General features: G+C 40.4%; 1 protein-coding gene across 3 annotated transcripts in view; it reads right to left on the bottom strand.

Annotated features, from left to right (window-relative positions):
* dmd (dystrophin) overlaps positions 1-18,208 on the bottom strand; it is a 301,323-nt gene that overhangs the window by 52,949 nt on the left and 230,166 nt on the right. For all 3 annotated transcript variants that reach the window (XM_087836862.1, XM_087836863.1, XM_087836864.1), the window contains 4 exons: positions 13,599-13,867; positions 11,766-11,912; positions 8,968-9,031; positions 2,416-2,476 (listed from right to left, as the gene is read on the bottom strand). In XM_087836862.1, coding sequence (XP_087692988.1) covers positions 2,416-2,476; positions 8,968-9,031; positions 11,766-11,912; positions 13,599-13,867 — 541 coding nt within the window. The remainder of the gene's footprint in view (positions 1-2,415; positions 2,477-8,967; positions 9,032-11,765; positions 11,913-13,598; positions 13,868-18,208) is intronic.

The following is an 18,208-nucleotide window of genomic DNA, read 5'->3' as shown; positions in this document are numbered from 1 at the left end:
GCCACGGCTAAATATTGAGGAAGTATTATGTAAACCATCCTCGCCTGTCAACTTTCTAGGGAAACGTCTAAATGACTTACCTCACGTAATAAAGCATAACCCACTGATATATAATGCCATGTGGACGTGGGGAAAACTGAGAAAACCTTTTAACAGCAGTCATCCGTTTGATATTTTGTCAACACTTATAAATAATCCAGACCTTCTGACATAGTGTCGAGCTTTGTGGTACGGCATAAAGTAGGTGTTTAGAGGTTTTATGACCTCTTTAAACATGGTGAGTTTAAATCATTTGAATCCTTGAAGTCCCACTATTCTATGTCAAAGACTGAGTTTTATAAGTATTTGCAATTGAGAAATTATGTGTTAAAAAATGCTAAATCATTACAAATCCCAACAGCCTCTTTTCGGTTGGAGAAATTTCTTCTGGATAAAAGGGAGCAAAAACATTTTGTATCAAAGTTTGATTCAGAGATTTTTGCCCTAATTGTGGACAAACTGGCATGGTTGAAAAAATCTTGGGGGACGCTGCTTAAATGTGAAATAGATACACAGGCATGGGACAAAATCCTGCTCCTTCCATCTAAAATCTCTGTTTGTAACCGATTTAAAGAACTGCAGCACAAAATTTTGCAAAATGTGTACATTTCTCCGTATATTTATATTAAGTATATTATGGGAACATCTCCAAATTGTCTCAAGTGCAAGGCCAGAGTGGGCACTCGATCCATTGCTTGTGGGAATGTGCTATTATCCAGTCATTTTGGAAAGAGGTCTGCGCCAATATTAGTACAGCCATTAGTCATCAGGTGACAGAAAACCCATTAATGTGTATATTGGGATATATTCCCGTCTCACTGGTACAACATGAGCATGTAATTCAGTCACTGTTAATGTTGGCCAGGAAAAGCATTATGTTGAGATGGGTGGGGGCTGAGCCTCCATTTCTCTATGGAAGTCGCTCATCATTGAAGTTATGACTCTGATCAGGCTGGGACACTATATTGATGGGAGCTCCCAAATTTTTATGGACAAATGGAAGAAACGACTGGAAGCACTGGGAGTAACCTGTAAACTGGATCCTAATGGACAATAATTATGGACATAAATTATCACAAGTTCTCTGTGGACTCTGGAGAGTGTGTAATATTCTAGTGCTGTGCAGTGTTACTATTTTGGGTGTGAAGCAGTCTTGTATTTGTTGGGGGAAAAAAAAGTTAAATAAAAATAAAAATAATAATAATTCCTGTACGTCTTTCTCCAACTTGCTTTACTTTTATGGTCCAAAGGTTCAAGTTATTTTAGCAGACAGTAATAAAATTTAAATTATAAAAGACCATTCTTAACAATCTCTGAATGATATATAATACTGCAAAATAATGCATGCAGAATACTTTTTAACCCTTACATGCACACATGACTGGGCCGTACATTCTTCCAGAACAGAACAATCTCTACATCTAATGACATCCATACATTGGATTTACCACAACAACGTCTGACTTCATGATCTTTGTTTCTCTTTGGTTGGGCCTGTCTGCTTTTCCTGTGGCTTTTGTCACCCAACACCTTCCCATTGCTTCAGTGATACTGGTTTGCGGTTGGGAGCAACTTTCCAGTTGAGTTCTCATGTGTGGTGTGAGTTGTGCATTAGTGATTCTGCTCTTGAATTGCTAAGCTATGAAAAGGTGTAGGGTAGCAATGTTAAGTATGTCATACCACAGCACCACTGACCACCTGTTTGTTTTTAAACTTACATATGTAGGTGCTAACCATGTGGTCCATGTGGCTACACCTCCTTTGGTCTTGTTGTAAAATGTGATCAATTCTGTTTTTATTTCTACCACACCACAACAGCAAGATGCTTCTCCATGAAACACTGTGCAAGAGGCATTTAACCAGCCAACAGATATCTCCAAAAGTTCATTCTGTTCATCTGGACGTAGCGTCTTCACTTGCCTGGATGATTGGGCATCCATTAAGACCAACAGACAGACATTTTTCATGTATTTTTCACAAATTACAGATTTTGATTCATTTTGATGGTAAGAAATACCAGTGAATCTTCTGTCTTTAACAGTCTTTGAGGTACTGATGCTCAAATCTTGCCTCAGATTACAATGTGAAAAAGAAAATAAAATAAAAAAGGCCCGAAAGTGGTTTGACAGACCATTATATACCATATATATCTTGGAAGGCCTATTTGATTTGAGAAAGAATAGCCCCACTGCTAGTTTAAGACTGCCTACTGTCACAAATCTTGTTCGCTAATGAAGTTTGTAGTTTTGAAGTTTGAAGTTTCCAAAGCACATTTATTCTGTGTTGTGCCCCAGCCCGGGGGAAACCAGAGTGTGACAGAATGAACGTTAAAAACTGTGTGTAGCCGATGAAGCATGCATGCACCAGAGTACTTACTTGATGTAGTACGGCACGTTGTTTGGAGAGATGCCCTGCTCGAAGGGGGTCACCACAGATCCTGCACAAACAGATGATAGATGATTATGAAAAACAGCAGAAATCCAGCAAAAAAACCCAAAACAAATATTGATAATCATCTCCTAATTTTGTTTGAAGTGTCTGAAATTTCTAAAGCTGTCATGGTCCCTAGGTGTTGAACCCAGAGTTTTTAGTGAGTTCATGTTTTGTTGTTTTGTGGATCATTTGTTTCTTAGTTTGGTTTGTTCGTAGTATTTGATTGATTGCTGTTTCTCATTTCATTATTGTATTTTTCAGTCGTCGGTTTGTATTTTACTTTCATCTTCCCTGCTCATGTTGTAGTTGAGTTCATGTGTCTTGGTTTTGTAATATTTAGTTGTCATCTTTTGTTTTCCCTTTCTGTTTTCTTATCCCTGTGTCTGTCTGCTCTCTGAATCCTGTCACCATCTTTGTTTACCTTTCTCCCTTTGTCTTCCTGTACACCGTTTTTCTATTTTATTTGGATGTTTGTTCTTGTATTTTGTGTCTAGGTCTTAAGTCAGTGGCTACTGCCACTGCAGGATACTGCTTATCCCTTATTTCCAACTCCCGCCTTTTGGGTCTTACTCCTGCAGCCACACAGCTAACCTCGACAGAAGAACACAACTATAAAAAGACTGAGCCCAACAGTACCTCGATGTCACCGCTGCAGTGGACGAGCCCTTCATCCCTGCCACATCAGTGGATCACATTCTTTTTGACATCACCATAACCGGTTCCCACTTTGAGGAGGAAGTGAAGCTGCCACCACCGGTACCTTTCACTACTGCCCAAATTTGCAGCTCCACTGGTATCTGCTAAAACAGGGTCTCTACAACAATCCTCTAGGGTGAATGAAAAAGACGTATTCTCTCGTGCTACCCCAGCCAGAAGAAATCTAAGCAAAGATTCTGTGTTCTCTTCACCATCAGCATAACCGCTAAACCAGCAAAGTTAAAAACTGAGGGTTTTGTGTCTGAGTCAGACCGTTTTTCTTTTTTTATTCCTGCTAGAAGAAAGACCAGGCGACCAGTTCAAAACATGTTTTTTGTGGTCACCTCATTCAAAGACTGAAGTGTGTTTCTTTGAATTTTGAGTTTTGTATTTCTTAGTCGGTCAGTATAAAAGATTTGTTCTGTATTTGTGAGCTGGCCAATAACCAAAGAAAGTTTTCTGTTTCTGGAACAGATAATAATGTTTGTCTGGTGTTTCTCAGACACCCAGTAATAAAGAAGAAGTCCACGGCAGTCTCTGAAGCAGTCAACAGTGAAATACATGGGGTGTTTCTGTGCTGACCAGTGTGTGTTTCTCAGACGGTGTCTGACTGTTTTGTTTCTGTGCCGACAAACAGTGATACAACTGTATTGGTGTTTCAGAGCAAGCGATGGAAGAGACAATGTTTTCCATTTCTGAACTGGTACCTCACACAGAAACTGTTTACTGTGCTGCCGAGATGACCCCTCCAGAGATTGAATTTTGTGTTCATGAGCACACCATCTCAGAGACTATCAGATATTGTGACTGTGCTCTGGGACTTCTGGGAGAATTCTGAGCCAGAACAGCCACCGTCCCTGTCCCCTGTAAGATTTGCTGCATGCTCTGTTGAGCTGCCCCAACCGCCAGTGTTTCCAAAGTCTCCTATATGTGCAGTGAATCTTGGCATCCCTGAGCCTCAGCTGATTCCTGCTGCCTGCGGACTCTTTGCCGCCTGAGGGTCCTGTGTTGTCTGAGCCCGAGGACGCCATATTGCCTGAGGTTGTAGGTTTCTGTGGTCATCCCCGGCTATCTGTCAAGCCATTGATGGGAACTCATTGTTGTGGTTGGCTACCTGGCAGGCCACTAGGGTTTCCTTTCTATCCTTGCTGTCATCCTTCTCTGTCCAATCCATGTGATGGTCTCCATTGGCCTCCATTAACGTCACCCAAGGGCCCATCTTTAAGCCACATTAGGGTCTCTGTTGCCATTGTCGGCCTCTGTCCAAGGCACCCGAGGGTCTATATCACCCTTGTTGGGTTCCATCCTAGCCACCTTCTGGCTATGCCACCGAAGGTGTCGTCTGTGTCAGCACTAGCTTCCAGCTAATCATATCCTCTGCCATCAATGGCCTCGTGCCAAGCCACTGGATGGACCATGTCTCCTTTGGTACTAGCTTCCAGAGTTTCTTCACGTCTTTCACCGGTGGTCACCTGTTCTGCCATCATGGCTCATTGGTCTAATCGCCAAATACATTAATTTCTCTATGTCAGTAAATCATGTTCAAATCTTTCAAATTATCTCCTTCTTGAACTACTAGCTAAAGGTAGGACGATGCACTGCTGTTCTAAACTCTGATTATCAAATGTTATCATTGGAGTGTGAATGTGTGTGAATGTTAGGTAGAGAAATGCTTTTATGAATATGAAGTAATGAGTAAATGATGTATAAAGTGAGTGCTTGAGTTTGAAAAGTGCTATAAAATCCAAATCCGGTCGATCCCAGCACCCGTCTACTGTCCTGGTCACTTCTATGTGCCCACTTCAGTCCGTCTAAGGCAGGGGTCAGCAGACTTTAACACCCAGAGAGCCATTTGGACCCAGTTTCCACGCAAAAGAAAACACTGGGAGCCACAAATACATTTTATATATTGTTTTTTTTACCTTTATGCTTTGTGTGAACAACTAAGGTGTGTTGCTTCTGAAATCCATGAACTGCTACAGAGAAAATTACATTTTATTTATGTAATTAAAACATTTTGAACTCTTAAAGAAATATAACCAAAGGAAAGACACCCAGCTGAACTAAAATGATCCAGCAAACAAAAACTGTTGTGAGCCGCCACCCTTATATCTCCTTTGTGCTTTTGGAGCCTTGACCTGACTTTTAAAAAATAATTGGAAAAAAGCTCTATGCTGCTGAAAGATGAAAAATAGATATTTACAAAATTCTGCCTAAATATGTATTTTACCTGGTTAATGTGTGTGGCGGGGCGTGGTCTGCAGCGCCGCTGCAGGGGAGGCGGACGCACCTGAGCGGCACCCGCAATCACGCCTCGCCGCCTTAACGTCTGTGCTGTTGTGTTGGTGTGTGTCGGGCTGTGAGCTGCAAAGCTACAGCCGGCTGTGTGCGTACAGCAACCGTGTGTGAAAAGTGGTCAATAAAGAGATGCTGAAAAGCGTGTTCATGCAAACATCGTCGGGTCTGCTGTGATATGTTTACAATAAGACTTCTGCTCCTGAACCTCTGCGCACAGCGTCTGCAGATCGGGGCTGTACGAAGTCACTTTCATCTTTACTGTAAGCTGTCGTCTGTGAGGCGTGAGCGGTGTTTGTTTTTAACATAGTTCACGGTGGAGCTGCTGACATAATGTGGATCCGAAGATCCATAACTGGCCTACCTGGGGCTGAAAGTCTCGATAAATGCAGGCGTTTCGGCGGGTACACCGGCTTCCACGAGTGTGATGCTTATTTTGAGCGATAGATAGAATATAATTTTACTTTTATATTTCAATATCACAATAATCTTCCAATTTAGAACTACAAGTTAAAAAAGAACTAATATAAATAAAATACACTTGAGCTAAATACTTCTAATTTATTTTCCCAGCCGCACTATAAGGACTAAAGAGCTGCATGCAGCCCCGGAGCTGCAGCTTGCCGACCCCTGGTCTAAGGTATTTCACACACGGCCAAAACCTAAATCCATTTCCTTCCTGCAACATCTGTTCTGGTGCCCTTCTCTTATAATGCATGTCACTGAATATGTTTCTGGGTCCTCTGTCTGCACCCAGAACAAGTCCTGCAGCCACCCTGCTAAGGAACAAGGAGTAAAATAAATATCTTACCAATCGCAACAGCATCCTAGTATCCGCCTACCGTCCTGGCCTGTCCACTCAATTTGTACCGATCCATGCTGAATCAAAGAAACTGTCTTCTAATTACATTAGACCATTTGAAATTAAAATGGACTTTCTACAGCCATGTTTCTTTGAACTTAAAAAACCCAAACTTTGTTACAAAACAAAACTTCCGGAAAGACATCTACTGTAATGAAATGTATTTCCCAGTGGTGTAAAGAGACATTATTATTATTGCCATTATTATTATTATTATTAATAAACATTATGAAAAAATGTTTGTGTACCTACTTCTGTGGGTTCTTTGAACTTTTTAAAAAAACAAACTTTGTTACAAAACTTCCAGAAAGACGTCTACTGTAATGAAATTTATTTCCCAGTGGTGTGAAGAGACATTATTATTATTGTCATCATCATCATTATTATTATTATTATTAATAAACATGAAAAAATAGTCAGACAAAAAGATTTTCAGGCAGTACTGTTAAATGATTTGTTTCAATGCTATATTTCACGGCCCTTTACATGTTGTAACAATGTTTTATCTTTGATATTGTCATATTTTATTTGCACATTATTTTGCTTTTTAACAATTCAATTTGTGATTTTCCATTTAATCTTTTTTTTCTTTTTTCTGTTTTTGATCATGTGGCCGTCACTCAGAGTGGACAGAGGTGGAAAAAATATTAAAAAATCATTCCAGAAATGTGTGTGTTTTACATTTAATTAGGAACATTTTTAGATATTCTTTCTGAAAACTTGAGTTTTAGTTTTGTAAAACACAGTTAATTTGCTGACAGCGTCACTTTAAGCACTTACACATTTATATTTCATCTACTAGCGCAATGACAGAAACGCATGAAACAAACAGCAATTAAAAAACAAACAAAGAAAGTAATTAAAAACAAAAAGTGCCTGATCTTATGTAGATGACCAAATAAGCCCCATAGCTCAGACAGTAGGGCCGGCTTTAGCCATTTTCATTTTAGTCCAGATTAAGATTTGGACAGATAGCCTACTCGGTATGGGAACTGATAAGAGTTTAGGATTCAGATTCCATTATTGATCACTTATCACTTCAATACCTTATCGATTCTCTTATCGATTCTCACTTAGTTCTGAAGGAGTCAGAGTCACCATCACCACTAAGCAGGATATCAAAGACATTACATTTGTGTTAAGTGCATGCTGTGTGGGAAAATGTTTGTACATGTTTAAGGCATTTCTCCTTTCGTGAGATAAAAAAAGTATCACACATCCACAGAGAACTTTCCTTAAAAGAAATCTGTATATTTCTTAATTACTCTCAGGAGAAATGATTTCATTACTCTACTAATTGCATTACTTTTTTGTTTCTCTGCAAAAAGAACTGAAATGCATTGTCTCATAATGACCAGTTAAAAATATAAAGGCTACAGTCCCATACACCAGCATAAATCCCTATCCTAATTAGGACACACATATAATCTTTCGCTCAGTATTCAGGTACGAACACAAAGCCGACGGCACAAAGCAAAGATGAAAATCAGCACAAAGAGACTTTAAAGCAATGACCACAGTGACTGCTATAAAGACATAAACAGGTAGAAACGGAGGTCGAAGCCTGATTGCTCATCCGATTGTTACCTGTTGAAGTTCAGGATGTTGCTGTTGAGCTGGGGTCAGCATTCACATAGCTTTAACATCACTCTGGGTTCTTGGCTAGCTTAGCAAAGAACCAAAGTTGTGTTAGCAGCATAATGCAGTTGTCTCTGCTATGGATGCAGTTTCCGCTTTACCATCGCACTCTAGCTATTTTGTGCAAAACAAAACAAAAAGTATTGTCCATATCCATGATGTAGACCACACTGCTATTTCCCTTCTCCAAAATCACAAACAGAACTCAACTGATTGAAGCCCAACAAGTGGAACCGATAAGTGGAATCGATAGGGAAGCAGACTAACAGTTCAGAGGAACTATCAAGAACGTGTTCTTGATTCCCATCCCTACAGCCGGCCAGCTGTCATTATATTTTTTCTCGTTTTGCTCTCCAAATCACCCAGTCACTGACAAAAACAGCCTTTTTGTTTCTACCTAACGACTGCTGCCTGCTAATAGCTTTTGTAACCAGTAGATATGATTAGATCAGCTTGCTAGCTGAACTTTGGCTCATGATCTGGTTGAGCTAGTCTAAGGTTGATTAGTTTGTAAATATGTAAAAAAGTGCATTTCATGTACATGGAAATATTAAAGATCCGTTATTCTTGCATTGAGGTCTTCTTAGTTAATCCTGGGATTATATTAAAATAACAGAATGGTAATTGCAAGTGAAATGCTGGACTTCCAACATGATCAAAAAAGCACTTTTAAAGCATCTTCTGTTCTCTTCGCTTATTTATTACAAATAATAAATATCTTGTTCCACTCTTCCTTCACTCATGAAGAAGACTCCAACATATGTCTCCCTACACTCTCACTTATACTTCTGATCATATCTTAAGTTGCTTTTCTTTTTTTTACATTTTGAATGTGTAGCCACTTCTGTTATGACTGAATGATATCAGAGAGCACAGAGCTTGCGTCACAAGCTTGGGTCATGCTGGCACTGCATGATGAAGCTGAAATCAAAAAGTTGAACAGAACTAGACAGTGACTGTCTCATGTTTGCTGGTAAGTACTACTAAACAAACAGTATAGTTACCATGTGTAAGGCCAAAATCCCCGTGAGCATCTGTCAGCTGCTTGAGATGCTCGTTGATGGAGATCTGTGAGAGGGGAGAAAAACACATTAACAAACGTGTATATTTTTTTAGCCATGTGTTCTACTATTAAAATCTCTATGAATCAACATCATTAATAATGTAATTTTAAATCAACTTAACCTCATCAGTTTAACCAGCTAATACCAGTGGTGACATGCAGAAAACCAATGTTAAGTTAGATTTTGTGTTAGGCTAGCCCCAGACTTAACCCTTTGATCAGTTCCCACAACAGCTAATAGACATAAATTAGTTGCTGCAAAGAGCTAGGGCACGTATGGATCGTCCTACTCTGGATTAGGCCCCTGCTTCATTTATGTGGAAGAGTAAAACTAAACACATGATATTGCTGTCAGTATTTTCCAGTCACAGATAAAATCTGGGGAACAGCCAATAAATGTAATTTAAGCTTTAGCTTGGATTACTTGTGGCTTTCTTTCTACTGCTTTGAGTTGATTTTTTTTTACTTTTAGGTGTTTAGTTATAGACTAGTGTTTGTGGGTATATATAGTTATAATGTGCATGCTAGTTTTATAGAATAATACAGCCCCGTTTAAAAGTTTAAGACCACCTGAAAAATAGCAAAAAATCATATTTTGCTTGGTTGGATCTTAACAAGGTTCCAAGTAGAGCTTCATCATGCAACAAGAAGAAATGTGAGTGAGACAAACATTTTTTGAGCAATTTCTTGAAAACAACACTTAAACTGAAACAGGCTGCACCTCAAAAACAAAAACAAAACATAAACCTCCCCAAAACAGAAATCAAAGCTCCAAACATGAACTCAGTGATGAGTCGCTCCACCGTTATTGTTGATCACGTTAAAAATTCATTGCGGTATTCTTGATGCAAGCCTTTCCATGAGGTGAGTGGGAACATTTCTCCAAGTGGTGAAGACGGCTACACGAAGGACATCTTCTGTCTGGAACTGTTGTCCATTTTTGTAAACCTCCCTCACCATCCATCCCCAAAGGCTCTCAGTTGGATCAGGGGAACACGCAGGATGGTCCAAAATACTGATGTTATTCTCCTGGAAGAAGTCCGTTGTTCTGTGGGCCTTGTGTGCTGTAGCATTCTCCTTTTGAAAAACCCAGTGGTAACCACACAGACGAGGGCAGTCAGTCATGAGGGATGCTCACTGCAACATCTGGGCATAGCCAGCGCCCATTTGAGGCTCCTGCACCTCCTGAAGCTCCGTTGTTCCACTGAAGGAAAAAGCACCCCAGACCGTTATGGCGCCCCCTCCACTGTGGCGTGTAGTAAACATCTCAGGTGGGTTCAGGTTACATTTTTTCTCATGAGAGATTAAAACTGTTTTTTCCACCTTTCAGTGGGCCATGTTTGGTCTTCTCTTCCAAAGTCCAAACCGTCAGTTCTGTGGTGTTCAGTGACACGAGGTTTTTTGTTTTTGAAGCCCTTCAGTCTCCATTGACTGAAGGGCTTATAAGTCCATGCAATGGAGTCTCCAGAAGCAGAAGCTTAGATAATAAAACTGGCTGAGGTGCTTGGTTTAAACAGCATTGCAATATCTGTAGATATAATGTAGCTCCATATGTGTTGTCATAACCAGGACTGTTGTTGATTTATGGCAGCTTCATGGCCCTGAGCCTTAACCAGAGCCCATGCGTCCTTCACCACCAGAGCCTGAGGGTCCCGTGCCACCTGAACCTGACCCATGCGTCCTTCGCTGGCTATGTGTGAGTTTAAGTCATAGTCCAAGAATTCCACACGGCCAGAGTCCAAGGGTCCAGTGCCACCCAATCCTGATGGTCTCTGTCTCCACTGCTGGTCGCCTGCTGAGGGTCACATCTACTTTGTCACCAGCCTCCAGAGACATCCCATCACCCCCACCGACACTAGTCTCCAGCCAAGCCACAAGACGGTTCTTGCCACTGATACCCGAGTTGTCCAATCAGCGCTGACATTATCAGACTGGCAATGCATCCAGAGGGTCCTTGCCACCATGCCACCCAAGGGCCTTTGTCACCATCATCAGCCATGCCACGAGAGGGTCTTCACTGCCATCACCAGTCCCCAGCCAAACCACTGAAGGGTCTCTGCCACTGACCACAAAATTGTCTTGTCTCCACCACTGGCCACCAGGCCAATCCCCAGTGTTACCCTGGTGACAATGGAGTAATCGACATCCCGCTGATGACAGTGAGGAAGACACTCTTAAGGCTGTTAACAGCAGTGACGAAGGAAACACTTTTGAGGTCGACTTGTGAGAAAGTCAGGACACCCTTGGTGGCTTCTGGCGGTGTTGAGATCACATGCTTGGTACAATACTCTTCAGATGCTGGAGATTGGCACTGTTACTATTTCAACGTAGGATACACGAGGGCTCAGAGTTGGCACAAAGAAGAATCACTTTCAGTCACCATTCAGGTGATGTCTAGAAACTGGGCTTAATAGATATGGCTGAAGAAACAGGCTTGAGCTGCAGCCCAGTCTGGGCAGAGGGAACTGATTGAAGTGAAACCAAACTTTCGCCAAGTGTGACATGAATAACTTCAGCTTATTATACTCAGGTTAGTATAGTAGTGATATATAATACTTTCCTTAAAATATAATACATTTTTGGTTCAAATTTAAAAGTGAGATCACTGGTCAAATGTGACTTGATATTTGGACACAAACTATCATTTGATATTTGCAATATTTGTTGTGGCGTGAGTGTATCTCATTTTTATTGCTTCTACATTTGTGTAAGTATGTGTATGTGTGCATGTGTGTTTACCTGGAGCAAGCTCCAGCGTGTATTCAGATCTTCGATGCGTTCCAGGTTCCTGGATGATAACTGGATATCAGGCAGATTGAAAGTGGATGCTAATTCGTTCACATGCGTCACATCGTCCTTAATCTGTGCAATGTCTTCCTGAAACTCCTGCAACATAAGCACATACGACATACATACATTGAAATAAACACACCAACACCTTTACATGTAACAGTGAGAAACGAATGCATCTGTCACATAAAACCCAGTTTGTTGATTCTTTAATGTAGGACATGGAAATCGACGATGGACTCAGGTAACATGAATGGTTGATAGAAATAATGTGGAGGACATTTTCTAGCAGTAACTCACCTCTGACTTACTTTGCCAGATATTTGTTATAGTTATATTTGCTATAGTTTCCTCAATGCAATCTGGACTTGACCTAGGTGAGAGGTATCAGGCAGGTGGTAAACTAATGCATCTGTCATGTAAACCTAGTTTGCTACTAGTTTAAAGCAGGGAATGGATAGGACTGATAGGCTTAAGTGAGACAAAGAGTTGACAGATTCCATTTAGACAATTTAAGCTGGGCACCATTCCAGAGGTGAAGGTGAGTGATCTAGAATGGGAGATTGAGGGTTGAGCAGGGCTCTGATGGAGGTTGGGGACACGGAGTCTTAATGAAAACTGTTCTGCACCTCCACTGCATGGCTCCCCACAGCTGGGGCCACACGGTTCTCATTGGGGTATCTCCAAACCAGATGATGGACACTTGAAGTGAAGGGAGCAGTCCAACTGAAGGTGGAGTCCTATTGGGCTTGCTTAGCCAATGGAACTGTGGAGGCAGATGGCAGGTAGTGGCAGGCCAAACTGAATGCAGCTTTTTAGTCAGCCTCAAAGCAATTCTGACAAACTGTTAGGCGACTCAGGGAAAGTGAGCAGTACTCTACTCACACTGTGTACAGTGGGGATGGGGCGCTGGTGACCTCAGTGCTGGTTGGGTAGTGGAAGGAATATTTCAAAGATCCATATAGGAAGCTGAATTTGGGAATAAGGGGAAAGACTCCTACTCTCATCCATTGTTATGAGCTCTGGGTAGATGCAAACAGTCTAGCTATCTGAAGGATGGCTCTGCACTCTTGAAAGGGTGAGGAGTTGAGTCATTTGGAAGAGACAGAGTGGAGCTCAACATTGCAAGGAGTCATTTGAGGTGGTTTTGGGTATCTGACCCAATGATAAGGCGTTACAGGCGTGTCCTACTGGAAGGAGGTTCTCTGGCATGCTTTAGGCTGATCTGGGAACATGTCTCTATTGTATTGGCGGGCATGGGCTTCTCTGCTTAAACTGCTGTCCTCATTGTCCAGCCACAGATAAGCGTTGGAAAATGAATGGATGGCTGGAGCTTTTGATTATTTTTCTAAGCTAAACTCATATAAAAACGAGATCTTGATCATCCTTTCCAAAGTCAGTAAAGATTCAAGGCGATTTAAGTCAGGAAGATATCAATAATTATCTCTACAATAAGTCCGGATGAGCCTACTTTACAAATCAAGCAAAATGTATAAAAAGTCAAACCAAAAGTGCTTAATGCCGATCAATTAGAATGATTAACAAGAGCAAAAATGGAAAAAATACTCATAATAGGGTTATGTTCATGATTAACACTAATCGAAACCATCAGAGGGTAATGTAGAAGGAAATAGCTGAAGCTTGGATCTCAGAAGGTGTAACAAGCACTCCCAACCTCATTACATCTCTTCCCGTTATCTCATTTAAGAAAACTGTTGGCTTGTTTTATTAATGTTTATACTGTCTGTGGGTATGAAACAGAATAGAGTCACTGATTCTCACCTTGACTCTGTCGATGTGGTCTGGTAGCAAGTCAATCAGGAGGTCTTCTACAGGTTCCCACGCATCCTTTACCATTTCTGCCTGGCTCAGCTTTCCATCCAGCAGGTCCTCTGCCTTCTCCAGCTCCATCAGTTGGTCAAGGGCCAGCTCTAATCTCCTCTGCCAGTCATCAGAGTCAGCGTTGAGCTGGTCCCATTTGTTCATCATATCGTCCGCCTCTTTACGCAGGATTCGCCCCACGTTGTGTGCGCGCTCCTCTGGGCTGATATCTGAAGGTTACGTAAAGAATAAATGCAGAAAAAAATAAGCAATTTCACACACCATGCAGTAATCTAAAAGCCTTCGGTCTCTGAGCGTATGGTAGGGCTACTATTTCAAAATTGATATACTATAACAATGTCAACTGCCTGGAGTTACTTATGGCTGAGTCCTCTTAATCAGCGGTCCCCAACCCCCGGGCCTCAGACCGGTACCGGTCCGTGAGTCGTTTGGTACCGGGCCGCGAGAGTTGAGGCTCAGGTGTGAAATGTTTGGTTTTCAGGGTTTTTATCGGTTTTCAGTGTTATTTTGTTATCGTTTTTATCATTAACTCGGTTTTCCTGGGTCTTTTCATGTGTGTTATGAATAAATTTTCTTTTTTTCTGTACCAGTACTAGTTTTATTTTGTTGTATTTATCCGCGACACCTTAAAGACCGGTCCGTGGCGCAAAAAAGGTTGGGAGTACAAATACGAGCACAACTGTTATGGTAGCTTTTATAGTAGCAAAACAATTTCTGTGTATATTTAAATGCACATATGTGTATTTCAGTCTGTGTGGGGAGTTGTGTGTGTGCACCGAGTAGTTTCTGCTTATTCAAATCTGTGTGTATGTGTAATAAGATTTGTAAACGTGTATCCAGAAAGCTGCTGTCATCAGATTTGTGAACGTGTAAATAAATGATATATATTAATGACTCATAAGTCTTGTGTTGTGAGTCATTATAAGACGAAACGATGTGACTTTTGCTAAACTTCTAACGTGACAGGTTTGTGATCAATCAGTGATTTGAATGTGTGCAGAGAGTTATCTGTAAGTTAGGGTTCGTTAACCCTGAGCATTAGGCTGATTCCACACATTCACAGTCGCTGTGTGAGATAAAGCTGATTCCCAATCCTCTGCTGAGATTTCACTTTCCAAATCTTCATTCAGTGCATTTTAGCTTCTGATCTGATTAACAGGATGTAAGTTGATCAGAAAATTCTGATATGATGCTTAATCAGTCTTTCAGGTGTTTGTCCAATAAGTGGATTACACTCTGCTGCCAAAAGTATAAGCTCCTTTACTTTCATGAACATATGAACTTGAGCGCTTAATCCACGGGGTTTAAAATGATGTGAGCCCACCCTTTGCAGCTACAGCAGCTTCAGCTCTTCTGTGTGGGATTTCCACAAGTGAGAAATGACACTGTTAGCATGAACATTCTTGCAAACCTAAAGCCCTCAAAACATAATTTTGAAATGCTGATTAATGTGAATGCTGATTAAGCATTAATGTTGTTCTTCTGTACATTTTTATGTACAGAAGAACAACAGAAACCATTTTGGTATCAACACATTCAGCTTTTTGTGGACAAGTATCCTATTACTTCTGTTTTCTTTAACTTTTATATGTTTTAAAATATTTGTTTGTTTGTTTTACACTGAAATAAATGGTGAACGCTTAAAATCCTCATCAAACCCACTCAACATTGAAAGTTAACTAGTTCAGATTACTTAGGACCTGCGTCCACATATGTGGACGTCACATTTTGAGTTATTTAGACCAAAATACTCAGTTTTGCTCTACAAGGGCCTGATATCCACTCACGAGGATGTTACGCTGCTACTGTTCTATCGAAATTTTAAACAAATATCCTCATATGTGGCTCTCATTTTTCTTAGAAACAAAAATCAGGTAAAAAAAGAAATCAGGTAATTCTTTGTTTTTACATTCATCAGGTCCCAATCAGCCCAAATATCAAAGAGAAATCAAAAATGCTGCCGTGGAAGAGTTCGGGTCTTAGGAGGTTAAGCTAGAGAGATAAAAATCAAACTTTAAACTGGTCCCAACACATGTTCAGCGAAGTATGTTTTCACACAGTTACAGTTTATTCAGCTCACTCTGGCATCTCACCCTTTTCAGCCTGCCCACACCTGCGCCTGGAGACTGTGTCAAACCACCGATATTACTGGAATGATTATTGTAATCTCTACCTGGGACTTCCAGTGTTAATTACACTTCAGCTCCCAGTTTTTCAGTTTATAACTTCAAATAACTTTTAGACACTTTCAGACTCTGTTTTTTCATAATTCAGAACATTTTGATAGTTTTATTGAACCATGTTATTCTTATATTGCCATGTTTTCATCTCTTTATTACACGTTGGTTGAGTTCATTAACCTTATGTTGAAGTAATCCCCTTCACCCTCATGCAGGCAAACTCATTTAAGATCAAGGACTTCTACACTGTGATGTTTTTGTTTTTTTAGAAAATGCCATTCATATTTAGGTTATTTGGTTTATTTAGAGAAATATTCTGTATGCTTTATTTAGTCCAATCTAGTTTTGGTTCTGCTCCCAAAAAGGTTGATTCTGTTCATCTGGATGTTTTCAGTGGGAGAAACGTTTCATCATCATCAGGTGACGTCTTCAGTCTCAGCTGACTGCAGCTTTAAATCTTACATCAATGACTGAAACCAGCCCACTGAAGGAACAATGGTCAGTTCCTTGATGATTAATATGCAAATTCTCACGACCATTAATTAACAACCACTGATCAATGGCCATGAGTACCATTCACAGAGAGTTGGGGAATGGCTGCAATCACAGCATCGTAAGATGGTGAAAGACATCTCAGAAGCCTTGAATCAACCTTTTGGATTTACTTACCTGGATATTTGAGCGTGCATCAAGAACTTTTGCTACGACTGCTTTTTACGCTTAGCTAGCTGATATTGTTGAACTCTAATGTCACTGAGCTGGTTCAGCGAGGTCACCTTTGGATATTTCAAACATGTTTTGGTATTGAAGGAAACATCTTCAGCATTTTTTGACAGGTAATGCTGTTTTTCTAGTTAAATATGTTTTTGATTTGTTTTGCCTATCATAATCTGTTCAGTGTACTTTTTCACATTAATTTAATTTAATAATTAAAGTAATGAATATAATTTAATGTGCCAAACAAGACTGTGGAGACAGAGGATTGTGTTTTAGAAAACCATAGTAAAATTTCATACATATAACCATGGAACTGCTTGCTTTTTAGATGTTCCTAACCACTGCCTGATACAAGATCAAATAGCTGAGATAAAATAACAGGAGGAAGGATGAGAGGAAGTCCCGTGATTAGCAGCTGAAATTCTTGCAGTTCAACAGGGCGCGATATCTTTCAGCTGAAGACACATAGTAACCAGATTGCTGCCATGGTGCAGAATTGTTGCAGAATAGTGTCTGTTTGTCTTTACGAGCAGTTGTTAGAATGCTGTTAATAATTAACAAGCTATTTACACATTTAAATGGCAAGTTAAAAGGTTGCTGTCATATAATGTGTCTTTAGTACAATAGCCTCACATTCAAAACCCTACAAAGCACCAATGTTCCCTCTAAGCTGCGCGTGAGCAGTTGCGCACTGCTGGCACGTCTCTGCGCACAAAAAAAAATCAAACCTGAATTGAAATTAAAAGTAAAACTTTAACAATTCTGTTTTGCAGTGTTAGTCAGTGACTGGCTGCTCCTGTATGGGATCAGAACGATGCCACCTTATCCCAAAGTCCAGCCAATGATGCGATTCACATTCGTATATACGCAGCTAATCAACGTGGCTGACAGGCTATGACAGCGTCCTTATGTGCGACACCGGTGTTTTAGCAAAGCGGCTGATGTGGAGTGAAGTTAATGACAACGTGTTTGTTTTTCTTCCTGAATACTGTCGTTGTTTATATTTACTGCGGGAAGAAACGGTAAAAACAGCGTTTTATAAGGAAAAAGACAAAATTAAACCCCCACCCTTTCCTATTGGTGGAAAAATGTACCATGTGGACCAATCAAAGAATGATATGGCAACATGACATTTAGATGTTTAGGGAGGGGGAAGTTTCAGGAGTGACAGCGTGTTTGAGATGTGAGAGATTTGAGACGTTTAGCACAAATCTTGTGTAGTTAGTGTGTAGTTAGTGAGTAGTTAGTGAGTAGTTAGTGTGTAGTTAGTGTGTAGTTAGTGTGTAGTGTAGTCAGTAGTGTTGTTGTGTGTGTCAGAACAATGAGGCGACTGCTGAATGTTACAGGTGTTACAGCAGTGACACATCTGCTGCTGTCAGGCCTGCAGGTATCAGGCTGTTGTTCTCCTTCATCTCATAGTGGACACAAATTATTTTTGGAGTGGCACAAATAATTTGTGTGGCATCAGATTTGATGCAGAACAGCTGATTGTTCTGGAAATAGTTTGAAATGTTTGTTTAAAAAACGTCTTGGCTGCATTTTTAGGTAAACAGCTGCAAAAAACTTTGTTGTTTGCAAAACTCAGTTACTTTTTTGAAGAAGTAACTAAATAATTAATTGCCCAACATTGGCCATTATTTACTGTATTTGCAG

Source organism: Neolamprologus brichardi, chromosome 23, assembly GCF_056152115.1.
Source record: "Neolamprologus brichardi isolate AB-2024 chromosome 23, ASM5615211v1, whole genome shotgun sequence".
NCBI classification, from domain to species: domain Eukaryota; kingdom Metazoa; phylum Chordata; class Actinopteri; order Cichliformes; family Cichlidae; genus Neolamprologus; species Neolamprologus brichardi.
The sequence above is the reverse complement of the archived record's forward strand: the minus strand, read 5'-3'. Positions and strand labels throughout refer to the sequence as shown.